Genomic DNA, 15704 nt, shown 5'->3' with positions numbered 1-15704 from the left:
TACATAAATATAGGTAGCTTTAAGAATTGGGTGGATTTGGCTTGAGGTTTAGAAAAATAACATTTTCAGGTCCCTCTCTCTCCTCTGAGCTGACTTGGGTAATCAGGGAACAATTTCATATTGACCCAATAAACCTGTTTATAAGCAATCTGTTATATGCTAGAAACCAATTTATTGACATTTCTACAGACCACTTTATGTAATTTAACTTTTAAAGAAAAGGTGGCATCAATCTGCGTAATGATGTCCACTTTCATTCTTGCCCTGTCTGCAGATTTTTTTCAGAACAGCCTTATAAAAAAGCTGATTAGAAAACCTGTTATGTTTATATAGAATTAATCAGCATACATACCTTGAGAAAATACAAACTTCTGCATGGATAACACCATCTCCAACAGGACACTGCAGAATATCCCCAACATTAAGCCCTGTATGACCAGTGTGTGCCACCTACTGTAGGCGTTCTTTAGGGAGGCATGTTGGGAAGAGACTGGCAACGTCAACCTGCTCTAGATGAGAGCCCGAAAATATAAACAATGGATTCTGACAGGAGGAAGCTAACATGCTAATGTACTTGGCATTGGTGTTTTAAACCTTAACTTCCATCCCGTCTCAGACCTTGAATATGTGGCAGTAGGTCGCATCAGGAAGTGTACATGCAAAGTTCTTTGGTATGGAATATTTTCAATTTAAAAAGGCAAAGAAACAAATATAATTGTCTTCTTTATCAATTTATTTGTCGTGAGCCAATACTGATGGGATTGCAGACCTGTGCAGTGCAGGTGCACAGGTCTCATGCTCTTTATTCTGACGTGACTGTGGGAAGGCTGGGCAGAATACTGGTCCAGAAATGCACGTAACGCAGTCTCATCTTCTGTCCCACATAGTTCTTGTCCATCTTAGAATTGATCTCCAGGAACTGATGTCCGGTGGTTGTGAATTTGGGCCAGGTAGCAGGCACTTTCTCTCCCTTGTTGGGGTCTCTGTGAACATGAAGAAAAAACAGTAAAAATAAATTAAGGCTTTTTTTAAGTTTCTGATTTAGATTAGTTTGATTTCTGTGATGCTCTTGCGTCTTGTGTCTGCAGAGTTATACCCAGTTTTGGCAAAGTTGGTCCAGTAGTTAATTATGTAGCCAGAGACGTCACGGTGACGAGGCCAGTATCCCAGTGGTGTGGTGAAAGGCTTTCCAAATACGTACTGCAGGTCATCAGCATGGTCGGCTCCCATCCAGCTGGGGTAGGGTCTGCCAATGCCGCCCATACGGTTGGGTTGAGAGAAGAGGTACGAGTAGGTACGGCCAGTTCTTTAGTGAGACAAGGAATATATAGTGATGTGACTACACCTAAAAGTGGGATCGCTAAATTGAAAAAAACATCTGTGTTACAAAATGTTGTTCTCACGTGGCATTAGAAGCATGAAGGTAGAGGGCAGTCTGAGTAGGAACCAGGAAAATGTAGTCTGTTCCAATTTCCACAATGGTTTTCTTGATGGTCTCCTGACTGGGGCTTGATCCCCAGTTTGAAGTGTATAAAGAGTAGGCATTTTCAAGACCAGCCTTGCCCTTATCCTTTGTGTAGGAAGTCAAGAGCCGTTTCACATCTTCTCTACATCAAAGAACAGAAAGCAAAGACAAGTTACAGTAGGTCTGATGAGACACCCCTCACCTCCCCTCAATTCCCACAAATGTACATGTTGATCTTTGTAAATCCACTGCAGAACTGTCAATGTGCCTCTTTTCAAAAGTCTTATACTCACATAGGAGTGTCCACCAGTGGGGAGTTGATTGAAGGAACATCAAAAGCAGTAAAGATGTGTCCGTCCATGTCGTTGACTCCCGCAATGTAGTCAATGCCAGCAGTATTGTGAAATAAATTATAAGGCTCATCTGGCAGGAAATCACCATCAATCACAGCAGACAGGGCCAGGTTTTCTACTAGTGGGTCTAATGGAACAAAGTACAACCATACATTTAATATAGAATCTATTGTACTAACTGTTAAGTTTTACACCAAAATTGTTTTTTTAATTTGTCATTTGTTACACTAGCTGTTCACCTCAACCTGTCAAAATTGTTGTTTTGAATAAAACACATCAGTCCCAACAACAAATTTTAATCAAACAAACCGTCAAATCTATGTAGAATTATAAACTTGGCACTGCCATTGGTATTAACTGCAGACCAGGCACACATGTTGGTGTTCCTTCAGTCATTGTGGTACGGTTTTTGCTGCTTTACTATGTGTAATATACAACTTGACTGTATTGTTTTTGTGCAAATGGAAAAACAAATGGATTGAAAAACACTGAATGACTACAGTACTATTAATCAGAACATCTTGGACACAAAATACAACCTGAACTTGACATAAAGACAACATAGTTAAAGTTAAATCTGACTAGTGTTGCTTTTGTGGTAAACTGTGTTGGATAATAAAACATTTAAACTACATGGTGGGTGATGTGGAGTGCAGTTCTTACGATCAGGTGAGCTGGACAGACTGAGTGTGCCGGCCAACGTTAGGGCCACAGGATCAGTCATCTTCAAACAGGCAGCCATATTCTCATCGGTGGGGCAGCTGACCTTTATAGCAACCTGAGGAAAAGGTTCATCTTTAGTTTATTTTCCACCCGTGAAGTCTTGTGTACAACTTTACATTTCTTCAAACTTTTCCAAAAACCTTGTTCAGAGTTCTGTATATAAAGTTAAATATGTCAGTAAAACTGTATTGTACCTCCTCGGCAAACTTGCGGGGGTTCTTGTTAATTCCCCATGGGCAGAGGGCGACCCCACTCTGTGAGATGGCTCTCTTGAATAGTCCTTTGTTGTGTGGAGTGAGTGTCTGCAGACAGACAGAACAAACATGTTACACTAATTTCTTTAAATTAAGTGATTTATTTCACATTTCTTTCAGAGCTTCATTCAACCACTATGATGATCGACCCCAAAAGAGAAATGTAATCTAGAAAAAGCATCACTCACCTGGAAGCTGACACTAGCTCCTCCTGCAGATTCTCCAAAGATAGTGACGTTGTCAGGGTCTCCCCCAAATGAGCGGATGTTCCTGTGCACCCAGGCGATGGCGGCTTGCTGATCCCACAAACCATAATTTCCTGAAATGGAGAGAGAAGTCATTTAAAACAGGCAGTGCCAACATACAACAACAAACTATGTACAATTTGTCATTGGAGTAAAGGTTAATTAACTGGCACCTACCAGGCAGATCAGAGTCTCCAGTACTCAGGAAGCCTAAGGATCCGACACGGTATCCCAGAGTCACCACAATAACATTTCCTCTGTCTGCAATCTCCTGCCCACTGTACAAATAATTATCCAGGAAGTTAGCACCCATTGAACCTCCAACCAGGAAACCTCCTCCATATATCCACACCATGACCGGCAAACCTGTGGACACTAGTGAACAAAGAGAACCAGAGCCAGTTTCAGTGTGTATCTTAGATTAACTGCAGTTCGTTCTTTGTTTTTTGTTTTTTCTGTGGTTTACAAGATAGAGAGGTTGTCCACCGATCCTGGGGCCCGTCCTGTTACTCAGACTGCCCTCTATCCACAGGTTGAAGTGCCCTTGGGCAAGACACTGAACTCCAATTTGCTCCCAGTTGTTTACGCCTGTGCCTTTCATGGAAACTGCTGTTATCGGTGTGTGTCTGTATGTCTGTGTGTGAATGGGTGTGTGAATGGGTAAATATGAAGCAACTCTCTATAATTGTTTGCCTATCGATAAGGTAAGAGTACTATATACGTGCAGGTCAATTACCACTTTGTAGGCTTCTCTCAGTCTTTACCTTTGCTTCCATGAGGAACCCAGATATTTAGATACAGACAGTCCTCACTGCCTCTAGTATCAGTCATAAGAAGGTTCACCTGAAGGCATCTCTTCCTATACTCTGTGGCCTGTAGAACACCTGAAGAATTAAGACAAGACAAAAATAGAGTACTGTAAGATTTCTGATTTACCAAAAACTAACGAAAACCAACACACTTTTGTTTCTTAATACCCATATCACCATGTAATTTTACCTAGATGTTGAGCTGATGGACCTTTACACATAGAGCTTAAACAGTTTGACTAAGATGCTGCTGCTGAAAAGGGTTTCAGTGACTTATGACATATAGCCAGAGGAAGAGGAACCAGTAATAAACCCCCAACCCTTGGGTTAGTGGTCAAACACTAGCTGCCTCCAGAATAATTAATTATTGGTTATGATGTTGAGAAAGCAAGTGGTTCAATCGGTTTACCCACCGTCCCAACCAGGGTGACGCTTTGGTTTCTCAAACCTTCCAGGGATATCAGCAAATGGAATCCCCTTGAAGACGTCCATACGACGGAAGAGCCCAAGACGAATGTTCTCCCCTTTCACCATCCCTCCCTCTGTGTAAACCACCCCAAGCTATACAAATAAAGCACAAATAATAAGTCAGTGTGGTAAAGATAATTTTTTGAACCAAGAAATTATGTAACTATTTTAATGAAGCTCTAGCAACTACAGTTTTAAAATATTGAAAGTTGAAATGTATTCCTATACATTACATTAATCAAAGTGACTACCTGCTCAAAAGTTTAATTAATGTTTAGAATTTAAAATTTAGAATATTCCTAGAATTACAGGATGTCTGTGGTGCAAACCAGATAACTAATGTGGTTGTTTGGATACTCAGGGATAAATTGTGTGGCACTTACAGAGGCTCCAGAGACTGTCTCCAGAAGCACAGCAACAGCAACTAAAATCCCCAGCTTCACCATTGTGATCAAACTGCAACTCAGGCTCACTGTGTACTAGACTTTTATAAAGGAAACCCCTCCCCAACACAACATCTGATCAGTATGCATCTGTGGGTTGGCTTTCCTCAATGTTACACAACATATACCAATCCGTGCAGCACATTTCTCTATACATACTCTGGATTATATTAAAAACGTGTTAAGGGTAGCTTTATAAATTTTCACTAAAACCCTGGGGGTCTTTGCTGAACATTGGTGGTTGAACCTGAAAATCAGTGGCGACCAAGTCAAAATGGTCACTGTAGTGCTATGTGCAGTGAGAGATGTAGGTCTTATCATCAGAGTCATATTCTGCTGATAAGATGAACAGCGAATTGCTGATTTGATTAAAACCTCAAAAGACTCTTTGTCCTTGGACATTCACCAAACCAGGTTTATGTGAAACATTTAACCACCAGCCATCAGTTATTTAACCCGTCTTCTCATCATGTGAAAAATAAAACCTTATATAGGGAAATATAAAATTATTAAATCTAATCAATAAATAATTAAAGACAATGTATGTTATAACTGAGATACCTTGCAGAAAACTCCTGATTACTCTGAGTACAAAATCTGGAAATTGATTCGTTGCTTTGTGTGCATTATGCAAACAGACTCGTGAATTTATGTCAGGATGACCATGGGAGCAACTTTCACACGAAGTGCAAATGCTACCATGTGTTTTCGATTATCCCTTTGCATTTTCCATGGATGTTAACCGCACTAACTGTCACTGAGAAGTGGGGTGCAGGTTATGACATATGAAAGCCCAAAGTTTTGTATAAAGTTCTTACCGGTCTTTGCAATAGTTTTGAGCCATTTATTTGGTTAAAAATGTCAGACTGACATGCCCATCTTGCGACCCTTTATGTGCCTACACTGGAAAGTCATTTTCCAACTTCAATGCCAAGTTGACACAGCTGTCCAGCTGGAGTCAAAGTCACACTGCTGTAGCCAATTTAAAAGGTGATGGCTGTTTTACGTAAAACATGTTTCCTAACTCTGCCAACCTGGACTATACCTCCATCATAGCTCTCCCTGAGTAACACCTTTACATTAAGTTAATTTGGACAATAGCATTCAAAACTTTAGGTAAACACTTACTATATGAGTCACTCTGGCCATTAATTATAAGTAAATGATCAATAATTAGCAAAATGTGCTTTTGACAAAAAAAAAAAAATCCCTTAGTCAACAATGGAAATCAAATATTTAAAAAAAGTTGAATACCCACACGATCCCATAAGCATCTGAGTTGACATGTCTTCCTTTCCATTGTCTCTATGTGCAATGCAGACTGCTGTGTGTATACATGCTGGATTATTTTCTGCAGAGTTAGTACTAAAGGACATTTGAGTAAATTTATATATGTATTTATATAACAAAATCAATTGGACAAAAACCTCACACGTGACTCAGAGTTGATTTGTAGTTAACTGTAGGTATGTGGAGTGAAGCTGTTTTAAGCAACTGAAGACCACAGTGAAGCTCAGAAAAGTTAAACCCAATCTAAAAACTATTTAAAGGTAGTTGGTTTGCCCAAATCATTAGATGGGTTCATTATAAAACAAGCAGGTGTGCACAGCTGCACACGTGTTGTGGAAAATGATAGCAAAGCAAAAGTCCTTCATGGGAGAACGCTCTTCTTTGAATGTGTTATTTGTCAGTGATCAAGAGGAGACTTTATGACCACAGCATCAATGAATTTACAACAAGTTGCCTACCTGTGGTAACTCTTTAAAATGGAAATGCTGAGTTACAGCACCCAAAAAAAGATAGAGCTCTATGTACTGCTCTATTGACTCAACCTCTATGAAAATGATAGAAAGAACAAAACAAACATGAGGCTTTGTTATGGCTTGGGTGTTTATGGGTTAGGGTTACTAGCATTTCACTGCTCATAGAAACAGCATGAAGAGGCAGAGGCAAGTATTCACAAGCTTTCTGAGAGATCAGATTCAGCTTCATGCAACAAAATTCACCTACTAACATTTTATCCTTTCAAAGAATAACATGGCCAAGCCAGCTTTTCCACATGGAGGTTTCCAAATCTTTGACTGGCTAATTGATTTTGACTTGTTCAATAAAGCATGAATCTGTCATATTACTTTTATTACTCCTAAATGTTGTTTTAAAAGCTTTCTATATAAACCAAAACCTAAAGCTGGGCGTTGGTATGTTTTAATTTAGCAATTATTTTAACTGAATTAAATATTAATTTAAGCATATGGTAAATGGTCTGCACTTATATAGCACTTTTCTACCTATTGGCACTCAAAGTGCTTTAAACTGCTTCTTATTCACCCATTCGCACTCACAATCACACACACACACTGATGGGGGTTGTGCTCTCACTCACCGGGAGCAACTATGTTTGGGTTCAGTGTCTTGCTCGAGGACACTTTGACATGCGAGCGGAGGAGCCGGGGATTGAAGCAACAACTCTGGGATTGGTAGACGACTGCTCTACCTTCCTGCACCACAGTCGCCCTGCATATGGGAGTGATAGATGAAATAATGTGATGATACAGGTTTTTTGGTCTAAATCGGTATCAAATGCGGCTGCAAAATTCCTTGGAACAGGCAGAATATGTGCAGATGGGGAACCAGCAGATGGCAGAATTTTTCTCCCGTGGTGCAGGGACACGGTGAAGTTCAAATGTATCCATTGTTGACCTTAAATAGCTAGCTGCTCTCATGCCAGGGTCACTAGATCTAATAGCCAGGTACCTTTGCATGTCATCAGTATAGCAAAGAAAAGGCACAGCATGTCAAGGAATAACGTGCCCAAGGGGGAATCACGTATGAAGAAACTTAAGGTCGTCCCAAAGCTGAGCCCTGATATACACCATACTTAGAATAAGTATAAAGATGTGTAGTTTTTTTTTTTTAAACACACAATGTCCTTTTCTGACAGTAAAAAAACATATTAAGGCTGGACCCCAACACAGTGCCTCGGTGTTACAGAATCTTTCGATTGATCTGTGTCAAAGTGCTAAAATAAAAACTACAATGACTGAAAACATGCCAGTATCTGCAGTCATTAAGAGGTCACTGGTAGCACTAAGAGGGGTCCCAATGTTGTGCAATATGCAAGGAATAAACCTGTAAAGAAAGCTGCCTTCTCTAGTATGGGGAACCATATAACATCATTCCTTCTAATTATGGCATCTGGAGGATTATTTTTAGATATAAGTACACAGGGGGAAGGAGCAGCACATCTATAACATTCCTATACTTGTACTCCACATACTAAAACCATTTGTTTAGGTTTATCTGCACAGACTTTACTGTTATTCCTGAAAAATACTTTATTACGGCTTAATTATAGGGACAAAACAGTTCTCCCAAACAACAAATACAGGTTTGTATTCATCAAAATAAGTCACATTACATATCTTACAGAAACAATTAATGCAAAACATTAACTGTTAACAAATAACAGAAACCTGTTATCAAAATGGTTGTAGTATGTTACATGTAATCCAGAATTTCTGTCTCCATCTCATTTTCACTGCCTTCCGACGGCTGAAAATCATCTTCCTCATTCTCATTGTCTTCCTCCTCCTCTTCCTCTGCTTCTCTCCATGAGGATTTTGAACTTAGGCCTTTACGTCTGCGTTTCTTGGGGGATTCTGGCAATTCTGAAAAAGAAAAAACACCTCCTCAACTTATTTTTTAGTGCAGCCCCCTTTATATACTCGACAGTATCTACTTCACTGAGCATTCAGCAGCTATTAATCCCAGGAGTCGTAGTAACAAACAAATATTCAATATGACTTTAATTTGATTTGTCATGGTTTTTAAAAATATTTATTAAAATACTAAAAGGGTTTTTAACTAAATGTGAGGAGCCATAAATTAACTGAGAGATGAGGAAATAATTACTTATTTATTTAGTTTTTATTCTGTATTGGTTTACTTCTGTGGGCATCTAAAGACCCTTGACATTAATCACTCTGAGAAGAGTGATTAATGTCACAGGACTAAAAATAAATATTTTACTTACCCGGTTTTTGGGCTCGAATGACATTTTTGATCATGGTTGAGATCATGTCCCTCAGCTTGTCGACAGTGCCAAGAACACACCAGCCGTCCCGTTCATTACAAACCTCCTCACTACCACTGTTCAGCTCAATCACCTGTTGGATACTGGAAACACACAAATAGGTCTAACACAGTCCAAACACAGCATGCAGCACAAGTGGCCATTTCCATTACAGTAATTAAATGTACAATTTTCCTGATTTCCCTGATGCTATATATTGGGCTGTTACTACCACCACTGTTGAACTACTTAAAATGTTACACTAGCTGTTCCTACAGGTCCTACTGTCATTTTTGTCAAACATAAAAATTATGTTTAACATTGTTAACATCTATACACAAAGACAAAACCTTTGGTATGTTTTTCTTCACATAATTAATAAAAATACATCCTTTTTTCCCCAACATTTTCTCATCAGTTGTTACCAAATGGCACATATTCTGTGCCATCTGTGCCATCAACAGTGCAAAAGCCAGTTTAGTTCAATCTTTTTCAAATATTAGGGTATTTCTAATTAATCACTTGATCAATTAAAAATAATAATAAAAAAAAAAACAAGATCCAAAACTACCGCAACAATTTATGGTCTTTGTAACATGTATCCAACATTTGTAGGCGTCCTGATAATGCTTTTGGCACTTAAAGAAACTTGGGCCACCCCAGCTGCACTCTTCACCGATTTAACCTTCTCTCACAATTCTCGTTCTCTCCCGTTGGGGGAGGTGGAGCTTTGCTTAAACCTGGAAGTTTTCCCCTACTCTACCCCTCAACAGTCTCTCTTCATCAGAATATCATGCCACCAGGATTACTTAGCCAGTAACAATTAATGTGATTGTGATCTACAACCACCTGGCCAGCTGGCTAACTACGGTGATGAGCTTGACATGCCCCTTTTCCCCTTCCCAGAAGACGGTACTCCTCTCCCCTCCATATCATCCTCCACTCTCCTTTAAGCAGCTGCACCCACACTAATCTCAGCCGGTAAACAAATCATTAACACATCCTCAGAAACTCTTCCCATTAGATTTAGGCAGGTCCAGTTTAGCTCATACCTTATAAAGCCTACTCTCAACCCCTCTCTTGTGGAGAATTACAGACAAACCTCCCTTCTTCCATTTCTGGCAAAGACCCTTAAATGAAAAGTGTTCATTCAACTCTTACATTTCCTTTCTCATATCAGCCTCTTTAATGTCCACCAGTCTGGCTTCAAGAGCGGTCACTTCACAGAAACTTGTGGAATCCCTGTAGCAGTTCGGTCTCCCGTCTTAGTCTGACCAATTCTATCTGCAAGCTTTTACACTGAACAACCAGATCCTCCTGTCTGGACTTTCTGAGTCGGTTACACATCTGGCCGGGCTCAGGTCTTACTTATCTAAAGGAACCTTAAAGGTGTCTAGGCAGGGGAAAGTTTCAAAGCTCTGACTCTTGCCTACTGAGTGGTAACTCAACAGCACCTGCCTAACTCAGCTCCCTGATCCAGGTCTACAATCCCTTCTGCAAACTGCGTTCTGCCAACGAGCCATGTCTGATGGTCCCGTCACAACACAGAAAAATATCTCAAGCAAAACCTTTCAGTTCTGTGGTCCAACAATAGTGGAACGAGCTACCAAACTCAGCAGCCTCACTCCCAATATTAAAAATAACTGTTGATGACAGAACTCTTCTGCAACTTCCCATGCACATCAATCCTAAAAAAAAATTAAAACTTGTCCTATCTGTTTTATCTTTCACTCGCATCTTATGAAGCGAAAAGATTTCTTCCCCTAATGTTTTCTCCTTGCCTTAGTTTTTGCTCACTCATAAGTCCCTTAGATTAAAGCATCTGCCAAATGAATGTAAATGTAAAAGACTAAATGTTAAGAAGTTGTAAATGCACAGTACTGTACCTTTTTACATTTAAATCACATAGCTGGTAAAACATCTGTCTGTGAGGAGGCAGCATCCCCTCTCTAAAAATGTAGGATGACTCCTGCAGAAGTAAAACAAGGGTCAGTAACACAGCTTTTACTTTTATTAAAACTAAAAATATTTAGAACTCTAGTTAGACCTTCAGCTGGTATGTGACTGGGACTTGATCTTGACTGGTGCTTGGACCTTCCTGAGCTGGAAGATCCATCACACTAGCAGGCTGAGGACCTGAAAAAGAAAATAATGCAACACACTTTAACACACAGCTTACTTTGGCAACAGCAACAAGGTGGTAGAAATTACTGAAGACTTTTTACTGGCATTTTAATAAGAACATAATTTTTTTAAGGAGGTGAAATACAAGTCCAATTACAAAAAAGTTGGGAAGATGTATATATAATGTTGCACTTATATATAACCTATTGGTAATCAAAGCGTTTTACCCTGCTTGTTATTCACCCATTCGCACTCATAATCGAACACACACACACACACACACACACACACACACACACACACACACACACACACACACGCACAGATGGGGGAGCTGCTATGCAGCTGGCCAACACTCACCGGAAGCAACTAAGTTGGGGTTCAGTGTCTTGCTCAAGGACACTTCGACATGTGACCGGAGGATCGAACCAACAACTGCAGGATTGGTGGATGACCGCTCTACCTTTCTGCACCACAGTCACATGCCAACTGCCATCAAATTCAAAATGAGCTAATATTTTCCATTAAATGTTACAATTTCTCGGTTTCAACATCCGATGTGTTGTTTATGTTCCATTGTGAATAAAATATGGGTTGATGAGATTCTGTTTTTAATTTACGTTTTAAACATCTTCCGACGTTTTTGGAATTAGGGTTGTATACTTACTGACAACTTTAATAGAACACCTATTCACTGCTTGTTAATGTATTATCGAATCAACTAATCACATGGTCTCCATGGATTTCCTACGTTTACAGAAAATGGTCCCAAAAAAAGAAAAATATCCAATGAGCGGCAATTCTCTGGGTGAAAATTCTTTGCTTAAAGTGAGGAGAGGAGAACGACCAGACTGGTTCAAGCTTATAGAAAGGCTGCGATGGAGGAGGTGATAGAGAAATTTAAATAACAATTTGTTACAACCAAGGTATGCAGAAAACATGTCAAATGTTGCAGCAGATACAGCAGCAGAAAACCACACCAGGTGCACCAGGAGCATTGTTTAAATGCCAAAGCCAACCTGAATACTGTTGCTGACCATGTTCATCACTTTATGACCTCAGTGTGCCCATCTTCTGATGGCTACTCACAGCAGGATCAAATCCCATGTCACTAACTAAAACCTTCTCAAACTGGCTTCTTGAACATGAAAATGAGTTCACTGTAAATGGCCTCCAGTGACACCAGATCTCAATTCAATAGAAGCACATTTGAGATTAAGTGGAACTTTAGACAGCAGACAAATCTGCAGCAGCGTCATGTTGCCACCTTCCAGCACCTTATTTAATCTTTAAAAATGAAACATTAAGGATATAAATATGACAGAATAAAATGTTCACCGTATTAAATAAGCACATTTAATTAAACTCACCTGTTTTGTTGACTGTGTTAGGCAGACTGTAGTTAAGTGCGCTCCTCTTGGCTTTTACTGGCATGTCAGACAAGGAATAGCCTGAAATTTGGAAAGAAGGGAACCAACTTGACTTTTTTTAAAAGACATTACCACAGAACTATTGTTGCTACTAGTAACTGTGACATCCTGCTCTTACCATGCTTGGTGCTGCAGCGGATCCTGAAGTCCAGCATCTGGTACTTCTTGGACTCTTTGTTCTGTCTGGGGTCATAGCCCAGCCTCACCCACAGACTTCTCCATGGTCCTGTCACCTACCAAAGTAAAACTGATGAATAACTTGAATGATGAATGATTCTCCCTTTTAATTAGATTAGATTTCTTTAATAAAATTTGCTCACAATATCTTCATAATATTAAAGACAGAGAGTGTTCTTTTCTGTGAAAAAATACTTCCAGTACATGTCGAGTTACCCCAAGCAACTCTAAGGACGATTAGAAGTTCCTCAAACAGTATTTTCAAATATAAATACATTCAAGAGTGATATTCTGTTCGGCTGCTGCATATCTCTAAATGACAGCAGGAAAATGTATTGAAAATAATTTTGTTTTTTTTTTGAAAAACAACTTCTTTCTTTTACCATGCACATTCCCTCCCCTGTGCTCACCATGTAGTAGGCAAAAACGGGCAGCAGCAGTTTGAGTTTATCGGGGTGGATGTTGATGTTGGCCTTGACTGCGTTCCGTGACCAGATGGGCCGGCTCTCAAACATCTAGCCACAAAAAGTTGGGTGTCAGATAAGATAAAAGCCCAGAAAATGATGATAATGAAGCTGTGTAAGATTACATAACATTATTTCCCAACTTCCAGCACAAGCGACTTCTAAAGTGAAAACTGTTGATTATAGTGTGACCAGAGTGACTCACTGCAGATTGTGAAACATAATACGCAGTAAAATAGAGGCTTTCAACAGTGTCAGAAGGGAATTCAGATATGTACACTGATGTATAGTTTTCTGTTGCAAGACAGTGAGGTGAGGACTTGTTGCACTACCAGCAATACTGACGATTACAGCAACATATATACCTTTTTCAACTGCTGTTCAGCCTCTCTCTCAGAGTCCTTTATGCATATTCGTGCCCAGTTGGCCTTGGCTGCCTCGAGACACTCCGTGGGCACAGTTGGATCATTGAAGCTGACAAAAATTGCATTATGGGGCCGGCGAGCACGAGTCAACCCGATAAAGTTGTTCTTGTTGATGGGCATTTGGCTAAAAAAAGAAAAATGAAAACGAATAAATAAATTTTTGATAAGATGCATCACCATCACAGTGATATTAAAAATAATGATCTTCCTGTATTGACAAAGAAAAATCCCGTTTAAATGCTTAAAATGACTTTGCTGGCACTAATCAATTTCTTGATTTACAGCAGGCTTATGAAGCAAGCACGTGAAAAGTTTAACACGCAAAAGCTGTTGAATGAGTAAATTATGCTTTTCTCACCCAGCTGTAACAGACATTTGATAGACATCAGGTCTGTAGGAATAATCCACAGGACTATCAAGGCGTGAGAAGATGGCGGGGGGAAGAAAATAAGGCACTGGCTGCTCAAAGAAGTCCTTATTCTCTGTTTTACGGAGGATGATTTTGTCATATAAAGATGTGTCTTCTCCATTCTCTGAATGTACAGCTAGGCACTGAAAGTCTGCAAGCCCTGCAAAGAACAATCTCATAATTAGAAGCACTAACTTCATCTCCTATTTTTCTATATCAGTGACTTTTTTTGTCTCTAATAAAGATTATATATTCATATATGGTGTTGAAATGTTCAAAAACTCATTCACCTGAGGACTTTTAATCTAACCTTGAAATTTATATGTAGTTCCTATGACTCCGACTACATCCATTTGGAGCTCAACATCCTTTGGATCTGTTTTTCTCACCCGCCTACGCACTTTGAGGAGGAGGTTACTGGATGAGAAGCGGTTTCCATACAGAGAGTGACAAAATGGGTCCTGAGGTCGGAATCGCATCTCAAGACGACGGTTAGGGTGAGCAAAGGTCTGTGGATTAACAGGAAATGCTGACATATCAGATTAACTCAGCAGCAGTCCAGATGTGACTGGAGCAATAATGTTGACACCTGTTCTAAACTGTGAGCTTTAATTTGTCAAACCAAATGAAATCTTTGGTTGGTTAATAAAAATGTTATAGACTAACATGATTTAAAAAAAAAAACACATTTTCAAAACAATCTCTCAGTGTATGACAATTAGTTAAACAAAAAATGCATCATGTCATTTATTGTGTCTGAGACTTTGCCAAGTCATTTTTTATAACGCACAGAAAGTAAAGGTAATACTGTTATGGTCCACTCTAAAACCTCGTGGGCACAACAGCTGGTCCCCTTTACTAAACTTACTTTGGACACTGTTTCCTCGCCCCCAAGAGTCTCCAGCATCGTATCCACACTCCTGACCACCGCCGGATACTCTACACACACCAGCTTCCCATCCTTCAGCTCCACGGTGGACGAGCTGCCGGGGACGTCTTCATTCTGACAGGAAAGAGTCAGTTCTTTCAGGGTAAAATCCAGCTTCAGCTCACTGGAATCTCCCATATTGGCTCTTTTACCTCCTGCTTTTAAGCAGGCACATGAGTGCAGGTAAACTATGTTTTATGCGTGATAACACTCGATGTTTGTATTCAGTTCCTGCAGTGGCAGCAGCGTTAATGGTATCCAAGTGCCAAACTACACCGGGCGGAAACTCATGTCCACACATATAGTTCCGCAAGGTTTTATAAACTGAAACAGTTGTATCCGTTTCAACAATGTTTTACTTTAGATATTACGCTGACCCGACGTAAACAACAGTACCACAAAGCATATCGCATGGGAAACTAACAATAAAAAATATATATTTAGCTACATCCTTTTCTGGATTGTGAAAGAATCATGTCTTGTTTCTTCTACTCTCTTTTCTTTTTGCTACAAAATATCTAACTAAGTTTATGCATCATACTATATTTTCTTCTATTTGCAACGGGGAAAAAAAAAATCTAATGTACATTTTAAAACCATTTAGTTATTGCTATGCATATGTTGGCCACTTGGTGGCGATATGCAGCGTCATAAAATGTCCCTTCAGGAAACTTCCTGGCTGAAGGACTTCCGAGAGTCTGTGTATATAATCCATCTAGATATTAGTCTAATAATATATTAATATTAACAATATTAATAATTCTAGCTATAATACAATAATATTAAGGACAGTATTGTTGGTTTAGCTATCTTTGTATTGTCAAAAGGAGACCGCTGCCATTGTCACAAAGACCTTAGTAAAGAGGATTTGTGGGCTGTCCCTCCCAGAAATTGTCAACAGACTTTCATCCCCTG

At 39.6% G+C, this 15704-nt stretch overlaps 2 protein-coding genes across 2 annotated transcripts; both read right to left on the bottom strand.

Annotated features, from left to right (window-relative positions):
- Positions 1-715: 715 nt before the first annotated feature.
- Positions 716-4848, bottom strand: LOC137103883 (bile salt-activated lipase-like). Its single transcript, XM_067484627.1, has 11 exons — positions 4701-4848; positions 4263-4410; positions 3805-3924; positions 3218-3415; positions 2984-3114; positions 2736-2843; positions 2482-2596; positions 1759-1945; positions 1404-1607; positions 1097-1306; positions 716-983 (listed from the first exon to the last, which is right to left on the bottom strand). The coding sequence occupies exons 1-11, from the start codon at positions 4761-4763 to the stop codon at positions 803-805; spliced, it is 1665 nt and encodes a 554-aa protein (XP_067340728.1). The 5' UTR covers positions 4764-4848; the 3' UTR covers positions 716-802.
- Positions 4849-6141: 1293 nt separating this feature from the next.
- On the bottom strand, positions 6142-15075 carry gtf3c5 (general transcription factor IIIC, polypeptide 5). The gene is made up of 11 exons (XM_067484628.1): positions 14730-15075; positions 14172-14370; positions 13811-14021; positions 13393-13576; positions 12974-13078; positions 12505-12619; positions 12327-12407; positions 10880-10968; positions 10719-10801; positions 8794-8936; positions 6142-8428 (listed from the first exon to the last, which is right to left on the bottom strand). The coding sequence occupies exons 1-11, from the start codon at positions 14925-14927 to the stop codon at positions 8259-8261; spliced, it is 1578 nt and encodes a 525-aa protein (XP_067340729.1). The 5' UTR covers positions 14928-15075; the 3' UTR covers positions 6142-8258.
- Between the last annotated feature and the right edge of the window lie 629 nt (positions 15076-15704).

Source organism: Channa argus, chromosome 18, assembly GCF_033026475.1.
Source record: "Channa argus isolate prfri chromosome 18, Channa argus male v1.0, whole genome shotgun sequence".
NCBI classification, from domain to species: domain Eukaryota; kingdom Metazoa; phylum Chordata; class Actinopteri; order Anabantiformes; family Channidae; genus Channa; species Channa argus.
The sequence above is the reverse complement of the archived record's forward strand: the minus strand, read 5'-3'. Positions and strand labels throughout refer to the sequence as shown.

Coding starts and splice junctions, on each gene's coding strand:
- gtf3c5 (XM_067484628.1), bottom strand. CDS start 14,927: ATGGGAGATTCCAGTGAGCTGAAGCTGGATTTTACCCTGAAAGAACTG. Junction 10,969..12,326: donor TAACACAGTCAACAAAACAG/GTGAGTTTAATT, acceptor TTTCTTTTTCAG/GTCCTCAGCCTGCTAGTGTG. Junction 8,937..10,718: donor TGTGATTTAAATGTAAAAAG/GTACAGTACTGT, acceptor GTGTGTTTCCAG/TATCCAACAGGTGATTGAGC.
- LOC137103883 (XM_067484627.1), bottom strand. CDS start 4,763: ATGGTGAAGCTGGGGATTTTAGTTGCTGTTGCTGTGCTTCTGGAGACA. Junction 2,844..2,983: donor GAGCTAGTGTCAGCTTCCAG/GTGAGTGATGCT, acceptor GTCTGTCTGCAG/ACACTCACTCCACACAACAA. Junction 2,597..2,735: donor CCCGCAAGTTTGCCGAGGAG/GTACAATACAGT, acceptor CCTTTTCCTCAG/GTTGCTATAAAGGTCAGCTG.